Source organism: Pelobates fuscus, chromosome 2 (assembly GCF_036172605.1).
Source record: "Pelobates fuscus isolate aPelFus1 chromosome 2, aPelFus1.pri, whole genome shotgun sequence".
NCBI lineage: Eukaryota > Metazoa > Chordata > Amphibia > Anura > Pelobatidae > Pelobates > Pelobates fuscus.
In genome coordinates, this window is record NC_086318.1 from 8,218,338 (window position 1) to 8,240,080 (window position 21,743).

At 40.8% G+C, this 21,743-nt stretch overlaps 1 protein-coding gene across 1 annotated transcript in view; it reads left to right on the forward strand.

Annotated features, from left to right (window-relative positions):
* The window catches only part of LOC134586403 (glucokinase regulatory protein-like), a 163,488-nt gene that overhangs the window by 127,002 nt on the left and 14,743 nt on the right, over window positions 1–21,743 (forward strand). Inside the window, exons 14-16 of the mRNA XM_063441904.1 lie at window positions 12,402–12,478; window positions 14,837–14,933; window positions 15,839–15,936. Of these exons, the coding sequence (XP_063297974.1) occupies window positions 12,402–12,478; window positions 14,837–14,933; window positions 15,839–15,936 (272 nt within the window). The remainder of the gene's footprint in view (window positions 1–12,401; window positions 12,479–14,836; window positions 14,934–15,838; window positions 15,937–21,743) is intronic.

Genomic DNA, 21,743 nt, shown 5'->3' on the forward strand with positions numbered 1-21,743 from the left:
TTCCCATGTCTCTGTGTCCCTAGTGTCTTAGTGTCCCCAAATGTTTCAATGCCCCCATGTGTCTGTGTCCCTAGTGTCTCAGTGTCCCCATTTCTCCCAGTTTCCCTAAATGTCTCAGTGTTCCCATGCCTGCCAGTGTCCCCATGTCTGTGTGTTCCCATGTCTCTCAGTGTCCCCAAATGTTTGTGTCCCCATGTCTCTCAGTGTCTGTGTCCCTAGTGTCTCAGTGTCCCCATTTCTACCAGTTTCCCTAAATGTCTCCCAGTATCCCCATGTCTGTGTGTTCTCGGGTCTCTCAGTGTCCCCATGTCTCTCAGTGTCCCAGGGTCTCTCAGTGTCCCAGGGTCTCACTGTATCCCCAGTATCCTAGTGACATGGGGGGACACTGAGACGTTGGGACACTGGGAGAAATGGGGACACTGAGACACTGGGAGACTAGGGGACTGGGCGACATGGGGACACTGACACTGTGATACATAGGGATACTGAGACACTGGGTGACTTGCGAGACTGAGACAATGGGAAACAGGGAGACATTGGGAGCAATCCATCTATACAGCAGAATCAAACTGTGAGTAGTTTGTTGGTGATTTTACAGAATTTTCTCTGATGTCACTCCTTGTGATTATACAAATGATTAAGGCTGGTATTTTTTCCCAAGAAAGGTGGCAACCCTAACTACTCTTTACATACTCTTGCTTAAAGGAGCACTATAGGGTCAGGAACACAATCCTGTATTTCTGACCCTATTATGTTAAAACCACCACCCTGGCCCCTTCTTGCCTCCCTAAGTATAGTAAAATATAACTTGTATTCAAGTCTGCAGCTGCTGGCTCTGCCTCTGAACTGACTGTCTGCTGACATCATCAGAAGGGGTGGTCTGAGCAAATTACAATACATGCCCATAGGATTGGCTGAGAGTGTCAACTAGGCAGATCAGGGGCAGAGCCATCACAAGTCCAACATAGCCCTGGCCAATCAGCATCTCCTCATAAAGATAAATTGAATCAATGCATCTCTATGAGGAAAGTTCAGTGTCTGCATGCAGAGGGTGGAGACACTGAATGGCAGTGCTGCACAATAGGCAGTACTGCCCCAGGAAGCACCTCTAGCAGCCATCTAAGGAGTGGCCAGTGGAGTTATTTTCTCTGAAAAGAGTGTTTACTGCAAAAGGCCTGAATGGAATTATTCTACTTAGCAGAAAAAATACAATAAGCCGTAGTTGTTCTGGTGACCATAGTGTCCCTTTAAGTTTGGGAGCTTAAGAGGGATGTATGGGAACAAAACTTGTGTGGACTGGCTGACAATAAAATTAGTTTAGGTAATGCAGACGTTGGTCTCTCTAACACTGTGGCATGTCCCCTTTCTTCTACACTCACTACATACACCTTTTCTCTGTCTCAGGAATTTCTGCCTGCTAGTAAGAAGGTAAGGAGACAAGTGGACCAGTGAGTGCTAGGGGACAGTCCTTAGAAAGCATGGAGTGAGTGCATCATTAGACACATTTATGTCAAGCTCAGGGTGCTGCCTGCATAGTATGCCCTTAGTTGGACAGCCTGCATGATTGGCGGGCAGCCTGACATGCATTCATGCCAGGCTGTCCTTCAAATTCGTTGGACAGACATGCCCCCTTTTTGGGCATGTTCTCCCTTTTGGCAGGTCTGGTTACGTGATTCGCACCAGTGGCCCACCCTTTTACCCCACCCATTGACTTCCTGCTTCACTGGACACAGCTGTTAGGGGGTATGGATTTACTTGAAAGATGAAAGCATAAATTAGAGAGAGATTAGCATAGAGTATGTGTTTTCTTATAGCTGAATCCTATGAGTTTCCCTCCAAACACCATCTCCATCAGATACATGACGCTTGGGAGGTATGACTGTTTTTGTGTTTTTGGTCGATAAGATTCTGTAATTAGGCCCATTATAATTGTCAGCACCAGGCCCACTGTGCTCTTAATCCGGCCCTGCCTGAACCCCTTAATTGATCTGGGTGATGTTTTTGATATGTTGGTCACCCAGATCGGGGCTATCATGGGATGTAACTTTTGTGGGGTTTTATGTTATTTTAAGGTGCTCTGGGGGTTTTATAAAAATGTGTGTTTTTCTGTGCTTGGAAATAATTGGATTAGATCAGTACAGTTCCTGATCCAATTATCTCCCAAGCAGAGAGGAGGGATTATCTGGTTATGTATGGGAGTGTCCTGGACCTGAGAGCCAATACAATGCTGTGTTTGTTTCTGCTGCAGTCTACTCTCAGGTCCAAGGGGAGTGCCCCATGCATCGGGATTGGCATATAAGGCTTGTTGTGGCTGCCATTAAATTATTCCAGCTTGCACTCCCTGTTATTGGAGGGAAGGAATATTTAACCCCTGTGTCTGCTGTTCCAGCATGCAGGGAATTTAACAGGTAAAGTCCTTGTAAGTTCTGGAGCTCCCAGGGCTGAGTGTCGTCCAGTGCCTGGGGTGTTTAGAGCGAATTCCCCATTTGGCTAAAGGAAGGAGCGGTTCCAGGGCCCCAGTCAAGCCACGACGACTGAGGGCAAGAGTGCTGAGGTTTATGCCCTGTTCCAACTAGGAAGCGGTTCTTGGCGGAGGTACCCAGCCAGGGTACAGGGAGCTCCATTACATGCTGTGATTGTGGTTTCACCCCACAAATGTGTCACTTAGGAACAAGATGACCAAATTAAAAGTATCTACTTCATTTAGACAAAGTAAATCTTGTTCCTGCATATTGGCGAGAGGTAGTGTGGTCCTCAACCATAGCAAGCTTATCTACTGAGCTAAATGTTAGGCTCTATACTTGTGAGTATAACATCACTTCAATATACTTTGTGTGTTTAAACAATATTATACTAAATATCCTTTCTTTTCTGAGATTGCTTGTATGACTGCTTGGTAAGGTGAGAATATCCTTTTAATATACCTACCAGAGGGGAGTGGTCGCCTAAACAGACCCAGAAGCCTTTACAGTCAGAGCAAGGTTTAATAGCTCTGTAATATGTGAGTTCTCCATTTGCCCCTTTTTATAATATTAGTTGAGAGGTTTTACACTGTTTTGTAAATGTGGTGTTCTATTAAAGGTACACATACCGGATTGTAGAAATATGAAATTACCAGATAAGTGACACATTTTGGGTGAAAACACTGTCACATTTTATTATTTATATTCTGATTGCATTCACTGTAAATTGTATTGTATTGTTTTTTGTGTGTTTATTTGAGAATTGCACATAACAGTGTAGTAGCTACTGATTACGTCTATTATCACTTACAAATGTATTTATTTACATAGTTTATTAAATAAAACTAGCCCTTTGCACAACAATTATTAGCTCACAACCAGTGTCACTTACACTGTCTTTGAATGGAAGAAAGCCTGGGTCATTGATCGTAGTGTGAGACTGGTGGTTAAGTTACTGCTGTGCTTAGTCACTACCAGTGTCACTTACACTGTCTTTGAATGGAAGAAAGCCTGTGTCATTGATTCTAGTGTGAGACTGGTGGTTAGGTTACTGCTGTGCTTAGTCACTACCAGTGTCACTTACACTGTCTTTGAATAGAAGAAAGCCTGGGTCATTGATCATAGTGTGAGACGGATGGTTAGGTTAATGCTGTGCTTACTCACTACTTACACTGTCTTTAAATGGAAGGTAGTCCGTGTCTTGATTCTAGTGTGAGACGGATGGTTAGGTTACTGATGTGCTTAGTCACTACCAGTGTCACTTACACTGTCATTAAATGGAAAAAAGCCTGGGTCATTGATCGTAGTGTGAGACTGGTGGTTAGGTTAATGCTGTGCTTAGTCACTACCAGTGTCACTTACACTGTCTTTGAATGGAAGAAAGCCTGTGTCATTGATTCTAGTGTGAGACTGGTGGTTAGGTTACTGCTGTGCTTAGTCACTACCAGTGTCACTTACACTGTCTTTGAATAGAAGAAAGCCTGGGTCATTGATCATAGTGTGAGACGGATGGTTAGGTTAATGCTGTGCTTACTCACTACTTACACTGTCTTTGAATGGAAGAAAGCTTGAGTCATTGATCGTAGTGTGAGACTGGTGGTCAAGTTACTGCTGTGCCTAGCCCCTACCAGTGTCACTCACTCACTTTGATTGGGGAATAGCCTGATGCATTGATCCTAGTGTGAGACTGGTAATTTTTCTGCTGTTAGCTACTGATTGCCATTTATTCTCAAGCATGCCAGCTGTGCATCCTGTCGATGGCATTTAATCAAGGAGCAGATCAAAGCAGCTAATGACTTAAACTGACTGGGAGGACTATCCACTGTTTGGAGCTGAGATACAGCCTCTGCTTTCTGTATGACTCAAAACAACCCCATTGCCAAGTTTTTACAGGAGCTCTGCCAAAGTTCTCCCTGATTGATGACATCTGCCAATGTTTGTCCTACCCAATGCCCTCTGCCAAGGTTTTCCATGCCCAATGCACTCTGCTTAAGAGTTTTCCAGCTCTCTGTTATCTCTGTCCAAAGGAAGGCTTCACAGCCGAAACGTTGGGATTTCATTTCTCCTGCTCTTGGTCAGTATACCTTTTTTAATGGGTTTTTGCATTTAGCACTTTACTTACATTGTGGTTTTGGTACTATATACTGGTTTAGCACTATACTATGCACTTTATCTCTGCTATAATGATGCTTTGTTGTATTTTCTATGCGTGAATAAATACTCTTTATGTGCAAAACCGTGGTGTGCCTTGGGATCATTTCTTATTTTTTATTACATGTATATATCTGGAATGGGAACAGATTCTCTTCCTTTAAGAGCACCTTGTACCTTATGAACCACACACGTATTACCCATTTTTCAGTAGAGCTCTTCCTGTCATTTTATGTTTGTACAAAGGGTTCTTACTGCCTGCCACCTTCTGCCAAGGTCCTCCCTTCCATCGCCATCTGTTATTTTTTACCAAGAACTTTTGTTAACAATAAAGGTTTTCAAGTTCCCTTTTACTCCATTGGGTTAACGCCATCCGTTGCTTTAACAGACTCAGCTGTATATTTTGATTGATAAAGAAACGTGTCTACAGAGGGCTCAGTGACCAATAACGGTTTCTGTTTTCCCACAATACTTTATTACACTGTCCAGTTTAAGGTGTTTGTCAATTTGTATCTGCAGGATGTCATGTAATGAAAGTAATATAACAAGCAAATGGGGGTGTGGATCACATTAACCTCAGGCACCATTCATGACTCTCAGGAGCAATAGGAGAGGAGTTGGAAATCTGCATCATGTGGAATAACGCACATTGTAATCCTCATAAAGTCAAGATCGCAATAACATAACTTTCCCTGATCTGTGGATCGATCCTATGGCGAAAATAACCTTTCCACTGGTTTTTGGAGGGGCCTGTTTGCCAGCATCCTACCCTGTGACTATGGCCCCTGCAATAGACCTGGCTAAAATACTTTAACCAGGCTCTGTTCGTGCAATTGGGACTATATGGTTCGTTTACCGAACAGTCACACGAACCAGAGACCACCCTGGAGCTTGTTAAGCTTAATTGATACATTGTTGCAATTTCCACCTCTGTGGTCTAAGTGTTCGTCTGGGTGGCTGCAATTCCTATGGACGACCAAGAGGTGACGGCCATCTTGTCTACCTGCGGTGGGTCAAATAAATGACTTCCAGGAAATGCCTGAAAACCTGAACTGATCTGGGTGATTTTTGGATATGTTTGTCACCCAGATCAGGGCTATCAGGGCATGTAACATTTGTGGGGTTTAAATGTAATTTAGGGTACTTTTGGGGTGTTTTTAAAAAGTATGTTTTTTCTGTGCTTGGAGATAATTGGATTATAATTAGTACAGTTACTGATCCAATTATCTCCCAAGCAGAGGGGAGGGATTATGTGCTGTGTGTGGGAGTGTTGTGCCTTGTAACCTTATTGTTATTGGTCTGTGGAGTTTCAAATCAGTCCCCCACAAGGTCCCTGTGGGCGTACCCCTTGCATGGGGATTATCATAAAAGGCCAGTGTGGCTACCATTAAACCAATCCTGCTTAACCCTCAACACGCATCCTTGTCTCGTGATTGTAGCTATAATCCCTGCTCCTGGGATTGTTCTTTGGATAACTATACAGACTATACCACTAGCTCTTATAAGAGCTTCACAGCTATACTCTCTTGGAGGAGAGGCCTTCCCACTGAGAGCTGGATCCAGGAGTTAGGTCCAGGGTGGAAAGGTACGGCGAGACCCCAGCCAAGCTGCGGTGGCTAGGGGGGCTACAGTGCTGATGGTGTCCGGTGCGGTGCTTATGGTACTCAAGCCGACTAGGAAGCAACGATTGGCGGAGGCACCCAGTCGGGGTGCCAGGCAGTCCGTCACAGATCCTGCCTGCTTACATGAGGAATCGGGACAGTGAATTACTTACAGTAAATCCCCTAAACACCATAAAAACAGCCCCAATAATTAAATTCAATAGGAAAAAAGCTCTGACAGCACTTTGTGTGGTCCTTCATCCCACCAGACCCCAGACTCACCTAGTCCAAGCTCTGTCATAGATCTGGCAGCTCTGGACACACCACGCCAAAATATTCTATTTATTTAAATCTATACGCACATTCTAGTTCCACCTCGCCAAATATCATCAGAATTATATTTCTTAGGAGTTAGTTTAGCAATATTGTAGTGTGTGCACGCATGAATGTAGGTGTTTGTGTGTGCGTGAGTGCTTGGGCATGTATGTGTTATAATAAATACTGGGGAGAAAACAATTATCACATGATTTGGCAATTTATTGCCTCATAAATATATTACTGACGCCTTTGAGAATGGTGTGTGATAATGCGAATTCCCTTACACTACCCACAATGCAACATCAACCCAAAAACACGTCTACTTTGAAAGAACTGCAATCCCCTCGTTTGGCTCTGTGGGTATAAGGGGTGTGTTCACTAAGCACTGAGTTGCAGTGGATTGAAAACCAAATGTTAAAATTCAGTTGTGACTGCAGATCCGGTGGAGAGTTTTCCCAAACCCATTATTTTAACCTGATTTTTCAAATTACAATTCACAGTTTAGTAAATTAACCTCTATGGCTTCATATAATCCAGTTAAACACAGAGGAGCTTTGTGGGTGAGAATGATATAGCCGAGTATATATATATATCTCTGTCTGTTTGTTTTCCAGTCGCGTACACCGTTAGCATGTGTGGAAATAGCATAACAATATATTAGAGACAGAAACTGCTGATAAATGATGAAAGTAGCCTTGGAACCCGCAGTATTGATGAACAACTTGTAAAATGTGATCCAGTAACAAATCTATGAAAAGACTTGTTTCTATGAGCTGTGGAGGCAGGTACAGAGCAGATGGGGCAATGCCGACCGAAACTGGGCAAGAATGTTTGGCTACCCAGGATAAGATGTATTTGTGATGTGTGTGGTGGGTGTTTATTTCCATTTAATTCGGTTATTTAAAAAAAAGAACATTTTGCCCCCTCTAGTGCCTCCTGTGTACATTTTATTCGGGGAGTGGGCCTTACTGTAGTGCCAACCCTGGGTTCCTACCAGATTGTTTTGCAATTAAAATTATACACATAGAGTAAATAACGAATGATCAGCATTTTGCTTGAAAAAAATCATGTTGTGTCTGTCTGTCTGTCTGTCCTAGTTCTTTATTTTAGTACTCCCCTCATCAGTAGCTGGGAATACTGCAAGGAGGGTTGCACCCTGCCATATCCATGTTCTCTGATGATGACCCCTCATACACACCTAATCTGCTGTAAAGGGATTTCTGGCATCACCCATTGGGTTTGCATTGGACCAGCAGCTTCTGAATGCCCTATAAGACAGGCCTGCATAGTGTTCTGTCTTCTATAGCTGTCATTGGGTAACAGCATCAGGGAAGGAGTCTGGCCTATTTACCAAACATGTCTATATATCGGTTTATATATATATATATTGGTTTTTAATTATATATATATTGGTTTATGTTGTTGAACAGACCATGAGCTCTAATTGGTTCAGGTTTGAGTACACCAGGTTAAAAAGTCCAACAAATCAGGGGGAAGATTCAAATTCTAGGGGTCAATTCTAAGGGCCCCCCATCTTCACCAGCCACCACTGTTTATGAGTGTTCAGATAATTCCTGAATTATTATAGATACATGTGATATGGATGTGTGGCTGTGCTACATTGTGTTCTAATGATTTCTCATTCCCATTCTTTATAGTGAAATTCAGAGACAGAGGGTACAAATAGTAAGCCATATCTGTAATTTAGAAAGCACTCGGTAACACGTTTAAATGCACTAAATAAGGGAGAGGTAATTAATGCTCGGCTTAGATAGATCAGAATTTACATGTTATCTCAGACACCGGAGATTCTCCACACGGTTTGCTTGTTATATGTGAAGGTTAAATTTGGGGGAAAACCCAGACTCATTTCCTGATCCTTCCAGTCTAACTCTATGATTCTGGAATGGTGCGTCATACGCTCAGAATGTGGAAGATGCCAATAGCTCATTACTTATTTTGTACCGTGACTATTTCCACTAAAGCAGAACCGTCACTGCTCTGTCCTCATTCCATCAACCAGTAAACACTATTCAAATAGTCACTGGGTGAAAAATGCAGTGGGTGGAAGTAAAAACACACTTACCTCCTCTACACTTCCATGTTCAGGGCAAAGGTACCATCCTTGGTGCATTGTATTGCATGTACAGAGACACGATCTGGGCTATTCACATTGCATGTACAGAGACACGATCTGGACTATACACATTGCATGTACAGAGACACGATCTGGGCTATTCACATTGCATGTACAGAGACACGATCTGGGCTATTCACATTGCATGTACAGAGACACGATCTGGGCTATTCACATTGCATGTACAGAGACACGATCTGGGCTATTCACATTGCATGTACAGAGACACGATCTGGGCTATTCACATTGCATGTACAGAGACACGATCTGGACTATTCACATTGCATGTACAGAGACACGATCTGGACTATTCACATTGCATGTACAGAGACACGATCTGGACTATACACATTGCATGTACAGAGACACGATCTGGGCTATTCACATTGCATGTACAGAGACACGATCTGGACTATACACATTGCATGTACAGAGACACGATCTGGGCTATTCACATTGTATGTACAGAGACACGATCTGGACTATACACATTGCATGTACAGAGACACGATCTGGGCTATTCACATTGCATGTACAGAGACACGATCTGGGCTATTCACATTGCATGTACAGAGACACGATCTGGGCTATTCACATTGCATGTACAGAGACACGATCTGGACTATACACATTGCATGTTCACAGACACGATCTGGACTATACACATTGTATGTTCACAGACACGATCTGGACTATACACATTGCATGTACAGAGACACGATCTGGACTATACACATTGCATGTTCACAGACACGATCTGGACTATACACATTGCATGTACAGAGATACGATCTGGACTTTACACATTTCATGTACAGAGACACGATCTGGACTATACACATTGCATGTACGGAGACACGATCTGGACTATACACATTGCATGTACAGAGACACGATCTGGACTATACACATTGCATGTACACAGACACGATCTGGACTATACACATTGCATGTACAGAGACACGATCTGGACTATACACATTGCATGTTCACAGACACGATCTGGACTATACACATTGCATGTACAGAGACACGATCTGGGCTATTCACATTGCATGTACAGAGACACGATCTGGACTATACACATTGCATGTACACAGACACGATCTGGGCTATTCTTTCACATTGCATGTTCACAGACACGATCTGGGCTATTCACATTGCATGTACAGAGACACGATCTGGACTATACACATTGCATGTACAGAGACACGATCTGGGCTATTCACATTGTATGTACAGAGACACGATCTGGACTATACACATTGCGTGTACAGAGACACGATCTGGGCTATTCACATTGCATGTACAGAGACACGATCTGGGCTATTCACATTGCATGTACAGAGACACGATCTGGGCTATTCACATTGTTCACAGACACGATCTGGACTATACACATTGCATGTTCACAGACACGATCTGGACTATACACATTGTATGTTCACAGACACGATCTGGACTATACACATTGCATGTACAGAGACACGATCTGGACTATACACATTGCATGTTCACAGACACGATCTGGACTATACACATTGCATGTACAGAGATACGATCTGGACTTTACACATTTCATGTACAGAGACACGATCTGGACTATACACATTGCATGTACGGAGACACGATCTGGACTATACACATTGCATGTACAGAGACACGATCTGGACTATACACATTGCATGTACACAGACACGATCTGGACTATACACATTGCATGTACAGAGACACGATCTGGACTATACACATTGCATGTTCACAGACACGATCTGGACTATACACATTGCATGTACAGAGATACGATCTGGACTATACACATTTCATGTACAGAGACACGATCTGGACTATACACATTGCATGTACAGAGACACGATCTGGACTATTCACATTGCATGTACAGAGACACAATCTGGACTATACACATTGCATGTACAGAGATACGATCTGGACTATACACATTTCATGTACAGAGACACGATCTGGACTATACACATTGCATGTACGGAGACACGATCTGGACTATTCACATTGCATGTACAGAGACACAATCTGGACTATACACATTGCATGTACAGAGACACGATCTGGACTATTCACATTGCATGTACAGAGACACGATCTGGACTATACACATTGCATGTACAGAGACACGATCTGGACTATTCACATTGCATGTACAGAGACACGATCTGGACTATACACATTGCATGTACAGAGACACGATCTGGGCTATACACATTGTTCACAGACACGATCTGGACTATACACATTGCATGTTCACAGACACGATCTGGACTATACACATTGTATGTTCACAGACACGATCTGGACTATACACATTGCATGTACAGAGACACGATCTGGGCTATTCACATTGTTCACAGACACGATCTGGACTATACACATTGCATGTTCACAGACACGATCTGGACTATACACATTGTATGTTCACAGACACGATCTGGACTATACACATTGCATGTACAGAGACACGATCTGGACTATACACATTGCATGTTCACAGACACGATCTGGACTATACACATTGCATGTACAGAGATACGATCTGGACTTTACACATTTCATGTACAGAGACACGATCTGGACTATACACATTGCATGTACGGAGACACGATCTGGACTATACACATTGCATGTACAGAGACACGATCTGGACTATACACATTGCATGTACACAGACACGATCTGGACTATACACATTGCATGTACAGAGACACGATCTGGACTATACACATTGCATGTTCACAGACACGATCTGGACTATACACATTGCATGTACAGAGATACGATCTGGACTATACACATTTCATGTACAGAGACACGATCTGGACTATACACATTGCATGTACAGAGACACGATCTGGACTATTCACATTGCATGTACAGAGACACAATCTGGACTATACACATTGCATGTACAGAGATACGATCTGGACTATACACATTTCATGTACAGAGACACGATCTGGACTATACACATTGCATGTACGGAGACACGATCTGGACTATTCACATTGCATGTACAGAGACACAATCTGGACTATACACATTGCATGTACAGAGACACGATCTGGACTATTCACATTGCATGTACAGAGACACGATCTGGACTATACACATTGCATGTACAGAGACACGATCTGGACTATTCACATTGCATGTACAGAGACACGATCTGGACTATACACATTGCATGTACAGAGACACGATCTGGGCTATACACATTGCATGTACAGAGACACGATCTGGACTATTCACATTGCATGTACAGAGACACAATCTGGACTATACACATTGCATGTACAGAGACACGATCTGGGCTATACACATTGCATGTACAGAGACACGATCTGGACTATACACATTGCATGTACAGAGATACGATCTGGACTATACACATTGCATGTACAGAGATACGATCTGGACTATACACATTGTATGTACAGAGACACGATCTGGACTATTCACATTGCATGTACAGAGACACGATCTGGACTATTCACATTGCATGTACAGAGACACGATCTGGACTATACACATTGCATGTACAGAGACACGATCTGAGCGCATGTCTTGGCTTGGTATCAGTATGGGATTCGTTAAGATTTAATTAACAATGTTTGCAAACATGAGATTGATTCAGGTACCGACACTGATAGCATTTATTGCATGGGTAATTGTGTAAATGTACTCCCTTTGTTGTGACAGAGTGGGATGACGTCCGTTCTTTCATTAATGGAGGATACAAGACTCTGGAGAACAAAGAAGGAGATATTGGCTCAACGGTGAGTGGTGGCCACCATTTAGTAGATCTAAAACAAACTGGATTACTAAGAAATGGTAATCTGGACCTGAAACCACCTCACACCACAAGAACCTAGTCTTTATTTCTATGTCCCATCTATGTCACTCAATAATTATTAAAGGGCTCTTTCACCAAACTTTAATTTATATAACTAAACTGACAAAACTTGACAATGGGCGGAGCGTATAGCACGGTTCTGCTTCGGTTTCCATTTAAATTTACCCACAATTCATCAGTACAATAATCCCACAGAAGGGCAAAGAGCAGACGTTAGGGGAGAACACCATGACTGCTCCCAGATATTGAGATAAAGCACAAGGAAGAAAAGATAATAAATATAAAGAAAGACTAGACTCAAGATTCTAATCATTAAGACACACGGGGAATAAGAAAAGGAAAACCAAATGCCAAAAATAAATAAATCGCAGGGTCACTTTAACTGAAAAATATTCTGCCCATCCTAAGGGCAATCCAGGGTAACTAAAGTGACACAAATAATATTCAAAAGTACAATAATAATAGCACCAAAAAAGTGTTACTTATATATACACGCAGCAACCTTAAAAGAATCCTGATAAATCAATTCCCCAGATAAAAAATAAAAAAATAAAAAGGTGCACAAACACTATTCACACACAGCGTAAACAAAGAAACAATTACCATAAATGTAAACCCAAACAGTGCATTAAACAAAAGAAGCAATTTGAATATACTTTGCACAAATTCTTATGTGTAGAATTCTCTACACATCAGATCTACACATAACAATCTGTATAATAGCAGTGTATTTATTGATATACACAGTTAGTGGATGTGGCGGAACCAACCTCGCCACTGTGAACTGGAGAAGCCTGGTTGCTAGCCTCCTGCCCTGCGACTATGCCCCTGGGGTGTATTAACCATTTAAGAAGGGTATTTGGGCACAATGGATTTTTGTATGCTGTTCCTGGCCCTTTAAATACTTGGGAGCAGTATTACAACTTTTAAACTGGCACTTCGAATGCAGTCGAAGTGCCAAAGTCGTCGAAGTGCCGAAGTCATCAAAGTGGCAGCCATTCGACAAACAAACACGTGGCGGCGGCCATTTTAACTTAGTCGAACGCGGTCAGCGGTGTGTGCAGCCAAATCTATGGAATTGTTTGTGGCTACCCAATTGCACGAACACCGCTGACCCGGAACTCTTCGACACCGCGACTGGAGACTAAGTCCCGTTCGAAGATTCGAACGCCCGTTCGAATGGGACTTAGTCGTTTTCTCGGTGTAAAATAGACCGACCGCACAGCCCAAATCCCTGGAACTGTTTTGGGCATGAAAATGTGCCTGTGGTCGGTCAAAAGTGACTTATACGTATCTCCCGAACGGCTGGACGGATTTGTATGATTTTTGGGTATGTTTGTATTTGGAATGTGCTGATTAATAATATGCAACTTATTAATATTCGATGTATGGTTTTATAGTTATGAAAGTTGGGTAAAAAGTATGTTTAAACTGTACGGATAATTGGGTTACCTCTCAGGCTAAGGGGAGGGAATCTGTGGGATGTAACCATTGTGTGATTGGGTAATCTATAATTGTATGTGGGCGTCTCCCTTGCAGGGGAGAATTGCATAAAAGCAGAGTGTGTGCCATTAAACCTCAGTTCTACTTCACCCTCAGTTTGGAGTGCCGTCTCTTATTGGGGGAATCTGCTACAAGGGATTGCTATGCTTGTCATATTCCCTTGCTAAAATACTGCTAAGCTCTTGTAATAGCTGGTTCCGGTTTTGCTCTCTGGAGGAGTCTACGGTGGTTATGGTGTCTGCTGCAGTGCTTGGAGTCCTCAGGAAGCGCTAGGAGCATCCTTCAACAGAGGTGCCCAGTCGGGGTGCCCGTCGATCCGTTACAGTGGACTTACCCATTTTTGTATATATAAAACACTTGGTCACATGCACTGTTTGGGTTTACATTTATGGTAATGGTTTCTTTGTTTACACTGCGTGTGTGAAGCTTGTTTATTTTTGCATTTTTAATCCAGGGTTACTGCTGTCAGAATTTGACAATTGTATGATATATATCATAACCTGCCCATTCCATGAAAACCCAGAGTAATAACTATCAGAATATACCCATCACAGGATAATCCATAGTAATTAATATCAGACTCTGCCAATATCTATAATAACCTACTGAGACAATTCATTTCCATTCTGATTAATGTCCCCTGACATCTACTGACATACAGTACCATGTTGTGCATGGCTCATTATGTGGGATAGAACTAAACTATATGAATGTGAAATGGGTGGGGGCCGTTGGGGTATGAATGTATAGGTAATTCATTAACATTTCTTCCCTACAGGGTCCAGAATTTGCCATTTCCCATGAAGATTTTGTAAAGGGCGTCTTACCATCTCTTTCAGAGACAGACACGGTTCTCTTTATATTCACCCTGGATGGTGAGTAAATTTGCCCCATTGTATAAAGCTCGAGCAATGAATGGGTGAATATATCATAGTTTAGCCATATTTACTATAATTATTGGGAAAGTCTGGTCCCATTCCTTGTAAATGATTGTGGACCCTGTTTGTTTATTTTACAAGGAAGCAGTGACAGCCACAGCTAAGGTGACACTTTGCCACCCTCTCCTCGTGCCACCTTGCTCTAGTGATCTATCTTGGACCCATTGCCGGGTCAGCCAAGTGTTTTTGGAAACAGAGTCTCTCTATAAAAACCTTATCACAGTCCCAGTTAGTAAGCTACCTTAACTGGGTGGGATTCCGCTGTACCCACCTGAATGGGTGGGAGTCTCTATTACCTATCTCAATGGGTGGGTTTTGTGTTACCAACCTCACAATGGGTGTAATTATGTGTTACCTACCTCAATGGATGGGATTATGTCTTACCTACTTCAATGGGTGGCATTCTGTGTCACCTACCTCAATGAATGTCATTCTGTGTTACCTACCTCAATATTTGTCATTCTGTGTTACTTACCTAAATGGGTGGGATTCTGTGCTACCTACCTCAAGGTTTGTCATTCTGTGTTACCTATCTCAATGGGTAGGATTATGTGTTACCTACTTCAATGGGTGGAATTCTGTGTACCTACCTCAATATTTGTCATTTTGTGTTACCTACGTCAATATTTGTCATTCTGTGTTACCTACGTCAATATTTGTCATTCTGTGTTACCTATCTCGACGGGTGGGATTGTATGTTACCTACCTCAATATTTGGCACTCTGTGTTACCTATCTCAATATTTGGCATTCTGTTACTTATCTCAATGGGTGGGATTGAGGTGGTCATTTATTCCCACTCTTACTCTCCCGATATATCCTCTTGTCTTTTGTGTGGTGCAGATGACCTGAGTGAAGTGGAGAAGATGGTGACACAGGTGAAGGAGAAAACATCCAACGTTCATGCCATTTCCCATGCCATAGCTGGGCAGTACATGCCGGTAAGGTTGTCCTTATTGTTAGTTCAGATTTGTTACATGAGTTTTAGCCCTGTGTACATGACCTTGATTGGCTGAGAGTTCTGGCTGTGGGTTAGCTGGAGCTCTCTTAGTGATCAGTGCCATCCAGATTGGGTGAAATTGACATGGATAATACAGAGCCGTTAATTCCATTGTAGCCAAGGAGGAGGCAGTCCCTGGGCAATAAGAAAAGTCCTGGTTTATATCAAACTGTTTGTATACCGTTAGGTGACTTAAAACCATTACAGAGTGCTGTATTCATACAATGAGCTGTAATATTACAATAAGCTGTAATAATACAATGAGCTGTAATATTCCAATAAGCTGTAATAATACAATAAGCTGTAATAATACAATGAGCTGTATAGTACAATAAACTGTAATCATATAATAAAATGCAGTAATGCAATAATCTGTACAATTAGCTGCAATCATACAATAAACTATAATACAAGAAGCCGTATAATACAATGAGCTGCAATCATACAATAAACTATAATACAAGAAGCCGTATAATACAATGAGCTGCAATCATACAATAAACTGTAACACTACAATATGCTGTAATCATACAATAAGCTGTATAATACAATAGGCTGTAATCATACAATAAGCTGTATAATACAATAAGCTGTAACACTACAATATGCTGTAATCATACAATAAGCTGTATAATACAATAAGCTGTATAATACAATAAGCTGTAATCATACAATATGCTGTAATCATACAATAAGCTGTAACAGTACAATATGCTGTAATCATACAATATGCTGTATAATACAATAAGCTGTATAATACAATACGCTAATAACACAGTGTGGCAAACCTAGCCACTTCTGGAACACTGAACTTTACGTGTCAAAAGGTTGTCTGTATTTTATGCTATGTTCTGTATGTATTCTGCTGTGTCTTATGTGGCCATTGTAATTCGTATGCTAGCAGCCGTAAGCAGCTAACATTCAGGTACTTTCACGAACAGCGACTATCCGGGCTGTTCGTGAAACGAATATGGGCCCCCCTGATAGACCACAGATTAAGGGACGTGTGGCGCTTGTTAACCGATTGCAACAGTGTTGCAATCGGTAATTAAAGGCTTTCCTAGGTGGCCGTCGTTCGACTACCGACCACGCGGCGGTCGGCCATCTTGGATCCTTTGTCTCTTCAGCGGTGTTTGGTCGTCGAGTGCCTGGAACTGAAAATGGCTACTTGATGACACGAACACCGCTGGACTTCCAGAGCGGTCGGGAGTTCCGCCCGTATCACATTATGTTTCCCATCGGTGTTCGGTAGTTTTAAACCGAACTCGATGGCTAAGTCTATTTCGGATGCTGTTCGGTAGTTCTAGCTGGGATCTGAGCGGTATTCTCACGAAATATAACCCCAGACCCCAGCTATCTGCCGACCGTTCGTTCGTACGAAAAGAGTGAATTATACGAAAGTTATAAATTTTAATGTGAATTGTAAGTTCTGCTGCACGAGGAGATAATCCACTTAACGGTGCATTCTCTCGTGCAGCAGTGCCTGATGGGAGAAATGTCCAGAATGCTAAGTCCCCCATGTAGTCCCCTACTGTATCACCCCTGCTAAGTCTGTCTGGAAACCCCTTGCATGGGGAATTGTATAAATATGGAAGCTTGTGAATAAAGACCTCAGTTGACTCCCAGACTGTGTTTCGTCCGGTTATTTGGAGGATTGGGATATTGCCTTGCTTTTCAGCGCTGACTGTGGATTTACCTGTAATACCAGCGGAGATCGTGGATTATAATATTGCACTCCGCTACACACAGTAAACTGTAATCATACAATAAACTGTAATCATACAATAAGCTGTATTCATACAATAAGCTGTATAATATAATAAACTGTAATCATACATTAAACTGTAATCATACAATAAGCTGTATTCATACAATAAGCTGTATAATATAATAAACTGTAATCATACAATAAGCTGTAATCATACAATAAGCTGTATTCATACAGTAATCTGTATAATATAATAAACTGTAATCATACAATAAGCTGTGTAATATAATAAACTGTAATCATACTTAATGATGTGTAATAACGCTCTGAGCTGTAATAACAGAATGAGCATCCCCTATGATAAACAGGCTTATTGGGGATGCCAGGTACAATGACATGATATACACCAGACATTTGCTGTAGTTCTTCTGTCATATTATTATTAAGTGAATAGGGCAATATATCAAATTAAATCTCAGTCCTTCCTTGAAATAAAGATGACGATGATGGGTCTGTCGGAGCTCAGATCATAATATAATAATAAAATAAAAATAATATAATAATACATTTATAGTCATTTTGCTACAAAATGCAACATGATAAATTCATATTTTATAGAAGTTAAACTGGGTTATTCACTAAAATGAGAATCGTCAGGAATTACAAATGAATTTCAAATTTAAGGCCAAAACAGGCAAACTATTAAAATGCACGGTAGTCATGATTGCCGTACCAGTCCTGTAGGGTAGATGTAACACAATGCGGTATTGCAGTTTCTGTTAATAGTTACCGTATTTATTGCAGTTTCTGTTAATACCGTTTTTATCGCAGTTTCCGTTAATACCGTATTTATTGCAGTTTCCGTTAATACCGTTTGTATCGCAGTTTCCGTTAATACCGTATTTATTGCAGTTTCCGTTAATACAGTATTAATTGCAGTTTACGTTAATACCGTTTGTATTGCAGTTTACGTTAATACCGTATTTATCGCAGTTTCCGTTAATGCCGTATTTATTGCAGTTTCCGTTAATACCGTTTTTATCGCAGTTTCTGTTAATACCGTTTTTATTGCAGTTTCCGTTAATACCGTTTTTATTGCAGTTTCTGTTAATACCATTTGTATCGCAGTTTCCGTTAATACCGTTTTTATTGCACTTTCTGTTAATACCATTTGTATCGCAGTTTCTGTTAATACCGTATTTATTGCAGTTTCTGTTAATTCAGTTTTTATCGCAGTTTCCGTTAATACCGTATTTATTGCAGTTTCCATTAATACCGTTTTTATTGCAGTTTCCGTTAATACCATTTGTATTGCAGTTTCCGTTAATACCGTATTTATCGCAGTTTCTGTTAATACCGTTTTATTGCAGTTTCCGTTAATACCGTATTTATTGCAGTTTCCGTTAATACCGTTTTTATTGCAGTTTCCGTTAATACCATTTGTATTGCAGTTTCTGTTAATACCGTATTTATTGCAGTTTCTGTTAATACCGTATTTATTGCAGTTTCTGTTAATACCGTTTTTATCGCAGTTTCTGTTAATACCGTTTTATTGCAGTTTCCGTTAATACCGTATTTATTGCAGTTTCTGTTAATACCGTTTTTATTGCAGTTTCCGTTAATACTGTATTTATTGCAGTTTCCGTTAATACCGTTTTTATTGCAGTTTCCGTTAATACCGTATTTATTGCAGTTTCTGTTAATACCGTTTTTATTGCAGTTTCCGTAAATACGGTTTGTATCGCAGTTTCCGTTAATACCGTTTTTATCGCAGTTTCTGTTAATACCATTTGTATCGCAGTTTCCGTTAATACCGTATTTATCGCAGTTTCTGTTAATACCGTTTTTATTGCAGTTTCCGTTAATACCGTATTTATTGCAGTTTCCGTTAATACCGTATTTATTGCAGTTTCTGTTAATACCGTGTTTATCGCAGTTTCCGTTAATACCGTATTTATTGCAGTTTCTGTTAATACCGTTTTTATTGCAGTTTCCGTTAATACCATTTGTATCACAGTTTCCGTTAATACCGTTTTTATTGCAGTTTCCGTTAATACCGTATTTATTGCAGTTTCTGTTAATACCGTTTTTATTGCAGTTTCCGTTAATACCGTTTTTATTGCAGTTTCCGTTAATACCATTTGTATCGCAGTTTCCGTTAATACCGTATTTATTGCAGTTTCTGTTAATACCGTTTTTATCGCAGTTTCCGTTAATACCGTATTTATTGCAGTTTCTGTTAATACCGTTTTTATTGCAGTTTCCGTTAATACCGTATTTATCGCAGTTTCTGTTAATAACGTTTTTATTGCAGTTTCCGTTAATACCGTATTTATTGCAGTTTCTGTTAATACCGTTTTTATTGCAGTTTCCGTTAATACCATTTGTATCGCAGTTTTCGTTAATACCGTATTTATCGCAGTTTCTGTTAATAACGTTTTTATTTCAGTTTCCGTTAATACCGTATTTATTGCAGTTTCTGTTAATACCGTTTTTATTGCAGTTTCCGTTAATACCATTTGTATCGCAGTTTCCGTTAATACCGTATTTATCGCAGTTTCTGTTAATACCGTATTTATTGCATTTTCCGTTAATACCGTATTTATCGCAGTTTCTGTTAATACCGTTTTTATTGCAGTTTCCGTTAATACCGTATTTATTGCAGTTTCTTTTAATACCGTTTTTATTGCAGTTTCCGTTAATACCGTATTTATCGCAGTTTCTGTTAATAACGTTTTTATTGCAGTTTCCGTTAATACCGTATTTATTGCAGTTTCTGTTAATACCGTTTTTATTGCAGTTTCCGTTAATACCATTTGTATCGCAGTTTCCGTTAATACCGTATTTATCGCAGTTTCTGTTAATAACGTTTTTATTGCAGTTTCCGTTAATACCGTATTTATTGCAGTTTCTGTTAATACCGTTTTTATTGCAGTTTCCGTTAATACCATTTGTATCGCAGTTTCCGTTAATACCGTATTTATCGCAGTTTCTGTTAATACCGTATTTATTGCAGTTTCTGTTAATACCGTATTTGTTGCATTTTCCGTTAATACCGTATTTATCGCAGTTTCTGTTAATACCGTTTTTATTGCAGTTTCCGTTAATACCGTATTTATTGCAGTTTCTTTTAATACCGGTTTTAATTCCAGTTTCCGTTAATACCATTTGTATCGCAGTTTCCGTTAATACCGTATTTATCGCAGTTTCTGTTAATAACGTTTTTATTGCAGTTTCCGTTAATACCGAATTTATAGCAGTTTCCGTTAATACCATTTGTATCGCATTTTCCGTTAATACCATATTTATCGCAGTTTCTGTTAATACCGTTTTTATTGCAGTTTCCGTTAATACCGTATTTATTGCAGTTTCTGTTAATACCGTTTTTATTGCAGTTTCCGTTAATACCGTATGTGGCGAAACCGACCTCGCCACGTGTCCTTGGAGGGGGCTGCTTGCCTGCCTCTTGCCTTTGGACTATGGCCCTGGGAGATTGGGCCCTTTTACAAAACATATTCGGCCCTAACAGAGTGCATGTCACTCATTCTGGCCCTTTAAACACAGTGGGGCCATTCGGAAGGGAGGAAGCAGGGATGCATTGTGGGGGATGTTTTACTTCTGTGTGAGCTAGATTTTGTCATGCTGCAAGCCAGGGCCCAAAATATACATTTACTAACTTTTGAACCCCTGGTCTGATTCATGCCATTTTTTAATATGTTGTTCCCCTGAATGGATTGATTGTGGATATGTATTTTTATGTGAATGTGCTGTATGGTTTTAGAGTTATGAAAGTTGTGTAAAAGTATATTTTAACTGTATGTATAATGAGATTATGTGTCACACTAAGGGGAGGGGATGTGTGGGTTGCACCTTTGATACTATTGGTTATTTTATGCCTCCCCCTGGGTGTGGCCTGTATGTGTACACTTGTAATAAAAACCAGGCTGGGTGTGCCAGACCTGAGATTCTGCTTGACCCTCAAACCGATGTGTCGTCTCGTTTTTGGGGGAATTGGATTGTATGCTGACTGCCAGGAGTGT